Source organism: Plasmodium gaboni, chromosome 2, assembly GCF_001602025.1.
Source record: "Plasmodium gaboni strain SY75 chromosome 2, whole genome shotgun sequence".
Lineage (NCBI taxonomy): Eukaryota > Apicomplexa > Aconoidasida > Haemosporida > Plasmodiidae > Plasmodium > Plasmodium gaboni.
This window is the reverse complement of record NC_031482.1, coordinates 190,376-199,194: the sequence shown is the minus strand read 5'-3', so window position 1 is coordinate 199,194 and position 8,819 is coordinate 190,376. Positions and strand designations below refer to the sequence as shown.

At 19.2% G+C, this 8,819-nt stretch overlaps 1 protein-coding gene across 1 annotated transcript; it reads right to left on the bottom strand.

Moving 5' to 3' along the window:
- Nucleotides 1–518: 518 nt before the first annotated feature.
- On the bottom strand, nt 519–5,959 carry PGSY75_0207100 (hypothetical protein; the record flags this gene model as incomplete). The annotated part of the gene is made up of 3 exons (XM_018783739.1): nt 519–583; nt 658–720; nt 874–5,959. The coding sequence occupies 3 exons, from the start codon at nt 5,957–5,959 to the stop codon at nt 519–521; spliced, it is 5,214 nt and encodes a 1,737-aa protein (XP_018643729.1).
- Nucleotides 5,960–8,819: the final 2,860 nt, after the last annotated feature.

Genomic DNA, 8,819 nt, shown 5'->3' with positions numbered 1-8,819 from the left:
TTTTTTTTTTTTAATTGTTTTTTTTTTTTAATAAAATGTAAATTTATTTTTTTTTAATTTTTTTTTTTTTTTTTTTTTTTTTTTTTTTTAATTATTAATTTAATATATTTTAAAATGTATTTATTTTTTTAAATATAAATTATTTATATTTTCCAAAAAAAAAAAAAAAAAAAAAAAAAAAAAAACACACATATACATACATACATATACATACATATATATATATATATATATATTAATATGTATTTATATTATAAAATGAATAGCTAGCCAAATGAACAAAAAAATGAAATATAATTAAAAAATTATGAACGAGTCATATTTTTTTTTTTTTTTTTCCTTTTTACGATTAAAAAAAAAAAAATGTGGAGATAATACAATAAATGACATTTGTATCTTATACAACAACAAAAAAAAATAATAAAAAAAACAAAAAGACAAATAATAAGGAAAAATATATAACTATATATATGTATGATTTGGCTTATCGATCCGTGTATTAATAGTCCCTGCCTATTCTACAAATCAAGATTGTTCATTTTGTTATTGAACTCATATATTTTTTTCTTAATCTTATCCATATCTACAAATAAAAAAAAAAATAAATATATACATATATACATATATATATATATATATATATCTATTTATGATTACCTTCGTATGCGTAGGAAAATATGTGTGTAACCGAGTCGTTCGATGGTAACGATAATTTATCATCTGCTAAGCGGTATAAATAAAATGAGACATATATAAAAGGGGACACATACACATAAACACATATACACATATACACATACATATATACATATATATGTATAATATTTTTATTTATTTATTCGTTCATTTATTTTTTTTTATTGTAATATTTACCTGCCATGGTTGTACAGTCCGGAGATATTTCCGAATTGTATATAAGGAATGGATACTTCTTTATAAGACTTGCCGAATTCGATGACATGTCGTTATATTTATTATAACGTAACATAGGTGAAGGAGAAGATGAAGAAGATGCTTTATTATTGTAATTTACATGTATTTGTTTTCCTTTCTTCTTGCTCATTCTTTTCATCTTCACATCCATTTGATCCATCTTCACATCCATTTGTTCCATATTCACATCCATTTGTTCCATCTTCATATCAATTTTTTCCATATTCACATCAATTCTCTCCATCTTCATATCCATCTGTTCCATCTTCTTCATGTCCATTTTTCCTCTTAGATATTTATCATTTTGTAATATTAAACGGAATGCCTCACGTATATTTTTCATGAGCTTCTTGTCCAGGACATGAACAAATTTATATATACTTCCAATACCATTATATGTTTTCATAAATTGCTCTTGATATTTTAAATAATGCAATTTTAATAAAAAGTTTAATAACAACTTTCTGTTATATACAGTTACAAAATTTTGTACACATATAACAAAAACTTCTATCTTTGTCAAATCTTTGTATTGAAATATATATGGATATTTGTCATATAATTGTAATAAATCTATAACAGTTTTTTTTTCTTTTTTGTGTATTAACACTTGTAATAATTTGATAGCATGTGTTAATCTATTTTTATTATTTCGTTGCAATGTTTTAAGTACAAACTGGAAAAAAATATGTTGCACTTTCTTCTGTATAATTTTATTTAATACAAATGAAAAGATACTACAATATCTTATACAATAATAGAATCGTTCAGTATTAATTTGTGGACCTTTTAATGTATAGAAATATTTCATTAGACATTCTTTTCGTTTAAATTTGATTAAACAATCTATTTGATTAATTCCTTTTTCAATAGCTATTTTGTCTAGATTATTACATAATTCATTATTTGCATATATTAAATTATCACATATCATTTTATTTTTCTTTTCATTCTGTTCATAAACATATTTTTGTAATTTTAAAAATGCATTATATTTATGATTATCACTTATTTTTGAAATTAATTTAACAAGTCTGTAAACATTTTTTTCAATCATATTTTTAATATTCATACGATTATCTCGTATGCGTATATATCCATAAAAAATTCTTCTTAAATATATTTTATACATAATAAAACAAAAATATGATACATTATCATAATTAAATTTTAATTTGGAAAAAATATATGCTTTAATCCGTCTTTCATATAAAACTAAAATACTATTTACACGAGTTAATGTATATGCAAACGCATTTTTTTTCTTACTTACATTTATATTATTGTATACAAAAGATCTAAAATAGATAATCATTTTTTTCTTATACATACTAAGTAATACCTTGTATAATATTAAAATATAATTTTTTCCTAAGTGATCTTGGTAAGCAGATTTTTCTTTTAAAAGTAAATTATATAACATGTCATTTGTCTTGATTTGATAGTTAATAAAACTTGATTCATAACTATTTATTATTATATGATTAAAATAATGTTGCATTTTTTTTTTTATAAGGAATTCTAATTTGTCACTTATATCATATATACATTGAATATAATTTTTTTTTAATTTTTCCATTTCACGTTTATATTCATATAGTATTCTTAATTTATGAAATGAATATTTTAATAAATATTTTTTAAAAATTTTTTCAACAATCTGTAATAAACGTCCTAAATATAATACATGTACTCTTTTATATTTTTCTATTACATATTCATATACCGTTTCGATATCTACATATTCTTTTGTTTTTTTGTTTTTTTTCATTTTTTCTTCTTCCTCCTGTTGCTCTTTTTTTTGTTTTTTTTTTTTTGTTTTTTTTTGTTTTTGGTCTTGTAATGAAATATTTTTATCATCTTCATTTGGTATTATACAATAATCTACTCGTCTTTTTATCATTTCAAAAATTTCCATTAAATTTGCTCGAAATAAAAGAGTTACATTTTTTTCAGTTTTCTGTTCTTTCTTTTTAAATACATAAACTATTTTAAATAAATATCGTTCCTTATTTTTTTTACTCTTCTTTACAATTTTTACATCTATAATGTTAGTATATGATATACAAGTAATCACATTCTTTTCATTCTTTTTTATAAGCAAATAATTACATGACAAATTTATCAGAATAGGAATATACTTCCGAAACACTAACCCTACATTCATTTCGGCTGCATAGGAATTTTCTTTTCTAATTAAATTCTGAACTTCAGAATTAATATGTTGATAACAATTCTTATTTAATTCTAATTTTGTTATGTCCACACTGTTAATGTAATTATCATAAAATAAATTAGTCCCTTGGCTCTTCTCGATTTCACCTTTTTTACAAAAAGGGTTCATACTCTGTTTATTATTACTTTGTATATCTTCATAATTATTATACATCTTCTTTTGACTATCCTCATTGTGATTATTGTTTCTTAGGTTTCCATGTTCAGGGTCATTCTTTTCATTTATTCTGAATACACAAATTTCTTCAAAAAATAATTTACCACACATTTTCTTTTCTTCTATATCTTTTACAAGAATGTTATTTGAACAAAGTTCCTCCTCATCATCCTCCTCCTCTTCCACATCATTTGATATATATTTTTCATCACATGATATATCATTACTATTAAAACAATTATCATTATTACTAATAAAGTTTATTTCGTTAGGTGATAAGGTACTTACATAACTGTTATCTTTTATAATCATGTTGGTTTTGACACCATCATTATTATTATCATCATCATAATTACTTTTTATATTTATTTTTATATTTTCCTTTTCATTACATATATCTCCTACTTGCACATTATCATCCTTTATTTTTTCATTTCTCATATTATATGAATCATAAAATTGATCTATCAAAAAATCTGTTCCTTTTATACTGCTACATTTTTGTTTTACACTTTTTTGTTCCTTTCCATTTAATACAGTTAAATTATCATATACTAACATTTTATCATTTGAGTTTTCCATAGTTATCTCTGGAAATTTCATTTTATTACTACTATTAAGAAATTTATTGTCATGCATTTTGTTCTCTTCCTTATTTTTTTTTTCACAAATTGAAGATAAAGAATTATTATTTACATTAGGTGATATATAAACATTTAAAAGATCATTATTTTTATTATTTAAACCATTACCTTCATTTTGAATATTAACATTTTGCTTATCCATATTTTCATTATTTATGCTTTGTTCACCCATGTTATCATATTGATTATTCATATTATCATATTTATTATTGATAATATTACTTTTATTTTTACTTTTATTTTTACTTTTATTTTTACTTTTGCTTTTATTTTTGCTTTTATTTTTACCTTTATTTTTACCTTTATTTTTTTTCTTAATTTTTTTTTTTTCCTTTTTTTCTTCATCTTTTTCAAGTTTATTACATGCATTATTATTATTATTATCACTATTATGATAATTTTTATTATCACTACTATGATTATTATTTGTTATAATCTTATTTTTTTTTTTTGATGATTGCACATTTTTAAGTATTTCCAAAACCTTCCTTTTACACAAATCAAAATCTAATAATAACCCAGCACTATTATTAATAGGGTAATCATCCTTTTTCTTCTTATTATTTATATGAATATTTTTACTTACACTATCGTTTTTAATATTATTTATATTATCACTTTTTACATTATTTTTTATTACATTTATATCTTCTTCCTTTACCCCACTTAAACCATATTTATAATAATTATTTTCTTTTTCATTAAATAAATCCTCATCCTTAGAATTATAAAAACAAACCTTTTTCATATTAATTGTACTATTTGAATTAAGTATTTTTTCTTTTGCCATTGTAATCTTTTTTTTAATAACATCATTGAAATTTTTCATTTTTAATATATTTTTTTTCTCAGCCATCATCTTTTCAAAAATTTTGTTTATCATATCACTTGTGATGTTTCGATACCCTTCTTTATATCTTTTCATTTCTTCATGATCACAAGGAGTAATAATAGCCTTATTTGAATTATCATTTAATGTATTTAAAAATATATTATTATAATATTTTTCTTCATGTTTCTTTTTCTCCCGTTTAATGATTTCATTTTTATCCTTTTCTATGTTCATCATCTTATTATGAAGGTCTATGCCTTTATCAGATTTATAATTGACAAGTGAATTATTATTTTCATAAATATGATTATGAAATTTATTAACTGAATTATGATTATTTTGTAACTCATCAAGTAATGATATGGCTTGTCCATATTGTGTATGACTATTTTTTGGGTTAACAACTTCTGTTTTCAAATGTGTATGATTTATATTGTTTTGGTTGACTTTATTTGAATAACTACAATAAATATTATTATTACTTTTAATATTATTATTATTATTACTCTTATTATTATTATTATTATTATTATTATTATTATCCATGTAATTTATGTTTTCTTCATTGTTTTTAAAACTATCCATTTTGTTATATGAAATATTTTTTTTAGTGTTTATAGTATCTTCACGATATATACAATAATCATATAACAATTTTTTTATATTATCATTATTTAACTGTTCTGATTTATGTTGATCTATTTTTCCATTCATTACATTATTCTTATCGGAACAACCATTTTTTATGTTTGAAAAATTTGATAATTTGACAAATGTATTTTCATAGTTCATTTTCAAATGTGATATAGGATTGTTTTTTATTTTATAATTACTACATTTAATTATAGGGACTATTTTTATTTTATTTATGTTTGAATTATTTACATTTTTGTTAACATGCATTTTGTTTTTCAATGTAACGTATTTGTTATTATCACAAGTGTAATTCACTTCTTTTTTCTTTTTCTCTTTATTATTATTTTCATTTACTCTTACTTGTATATTTTTGTTATTTATATTATTATATATTCCAAATTCATCCACTCTTTTTAATTCCTTCAAATGAATATCTTTATCATTCATGTTTCTTCTGTAAAATGGCTGTTCTAAAAACCCATGATTGTAGACATATAACTTTTTATATTTATCACCCTCCATTTTTTCTCTATTTATTCATAATGAACTACAATACAATTAATGGGTCTCATATAAATTAACAATAATTTTGTGGATTCATATCAAATTCTTAAACACACAAAATTACACCTCTTTATTTATACATAAATAAATATATATATATATATGTATATATATTCACATATTTTTATGTTCAGGGTTTATCTATATCTATAAACATTCTTGCACGCACACAAAAAAAAAAAAAAAATAAATAAATAAGTAAATAAAATAAAATAAAAGAGGATAAGAAAAATAGTAAACGAAATGATAAAAAAGATAAGATATAATGTTATATAATATAATTTAAAACACAAAAGTAAGCACGCACACACAACATGAAATAAAATAAATATAACATATATATATATATATATATATATATATAATTATAATTTAAAAAATATATAAAACAAGAAATTATAAAAAGAAAAAATATATATAAATAAAATATATTAACTATAATATAGATTAGGGGAAAAAAAAAAAAAATGGAAAATTACATAAAATAAAATTACACATATATATATATATATATATATATATATATATATGAAATATAATATAGTATAATATAAATTATGAAAAATCATCAGAATAGGCTTAACTTTTAAAAATTGAATAAATAAGAAGAAAAAAAAAAAAAAAAAAAAAGAGATTTCAAAACATGTATATTTTTTTTGTGGGTTTATATATATATATATATATATATATATATATATATGTTGTGTGGGAAAATTAAAATAAAATAAATAAATATATATATATATATATATATATATATATATAGGAGCTAATATTATTAAATTTAAAAAATTAAGAGGTTTAGATAAAGATAAGAATTTTCATTTATTATAAAATATACATGTAAAAAAAATATTTTTTTCTATTTTTTTATACATAAAAATTTTTGTTAAACCTTTTAATGTAATTATATATATATATATGTATATATATATTTTTTTTTTTTTCTGTACCTTTCCCTATAATGCTGTACATGTATTCATAAAACAAATAAATAAAATAAAAATTTTCCTTTTTTTGTAGAATTTTACACCTTTTAATTAATATATCTTCAATTTTTTTTTTTTTGTTTTTTTTTTTTTGTATATATATTAAATCCTTTATGATATGGTTACACACATATATATATTTACATAAATGAAAAATTAATTTTCCATACTACTAAGATGAATGTGAATATTTTGTTGTTCCTTTTTAAAGGTATAATATGTTATATTTATAAAACATAAAAATAATGACATGATAGAACTACACTGTGTATAATGAAAAACGAATAATCATTTACGTGGAATCATAAAAAAAATATATGGCCAAAATACAATTAATTTCCTTATATAAATACAAATTAATATATATGTATATATATATTATTAAGAAAAAATAGAGGAATTATTTTTATTACCATTCTGCTATTCTTTTTTTTTGTTATAAAGTTTCCAAATATTATTCCTGTTCATAATAATATTTTATATAGCTAGAATAAAATAAAAAGAGGAAAGAAAAAAAAAAAAAATGAAAGAAAATAAAAGAAAAATATGAACTGTTCATATTATTATTCTATGTCTTATCAATTTATTTCATTGTTTTCTGATTTTTTACATGTACTGTTCATGTAAAATTACTTAAACTAAAAGAAAAATTAAAATAAAGCTTTTATTATAATTTAAGGAATATATTTTTATTGCCATCATAGCAATGAAAAAAAGATGAAGCTGAATAAAATTAAAAATTTATTATCAAGTTTAGCTGAATATTTTTAAAATAATTATAAATTTTTTTGAAAAATAGCTAAGTGGATAAAATATATATATATAACATTTATTTTATAAAAATGTGTAAGGTATTTGATTGAATCATATATTATGTCACAAAGAATATATATATATATATATATGGGGTGATGCCTTATAAAGGCTTCTAATTCCTTTGAAATATGCAAAATTATATAGAATGTTAAGACAAAAATAAAATATTATGTGACTCATGATTATACATACTCATTATAATTTTGAAAGATAAATTTAAAGAAGGAAAAAATAGAAATGAGGAAAAAGGCACATGTGTGAAATCATAATACTTTGACTAAAAGACAAATATGCTACATAGAGATATAAAGAAATCACATATGGTCTTCTATTAATACAGTTTAAAGTTGAACAAGTACACATATATATATGGCAAATAATTATGTACGAAGTAATATGTATATATATATATATATATATTATAAAAGGGTTATTTTATTATTTTTTCATTTTATCCCTCTTTAAAGTGTTAAAAAAGAAATAATTAAAGAATATATCAATAACTTTATCTTACTTATTAATTCGATATCATTTCTGAAAAATAAAGAATATTCTAAATTGATCATTCATAAGTGCATTAGATCAAATTATATATTTAATAAAATATATGTATATGATGTGCATTAGATCAAATTATATATTTAATAAAATATATGTATATGATATCATTATAAATTATTCAATTTTTTATAAATCTTCCACATTTGGCAATTTTATTTTATATTTTTAATTTTGTATTTTCATTAAATGAAAAATATTATAGTATGAACATGCAAACATTACAATATTAATATATTAAAAAAAAAAAAAAAAAAAAAAAAAAAATCATGCATCTTTTTATTTACATTATTATGAAAATGTGGCAATTTACAAAAAAATTGGTAATTGAATTTCTTTTTTTTTTTTTTTTTTTTTTTTTTTTTTTTTTTTTTTTTTTTCTTTTTATTTTTTTTTATTTTTTTTTTATAATATATATTTTATTATTTTTTTTTATAAATTTTTATAAAAAAAAA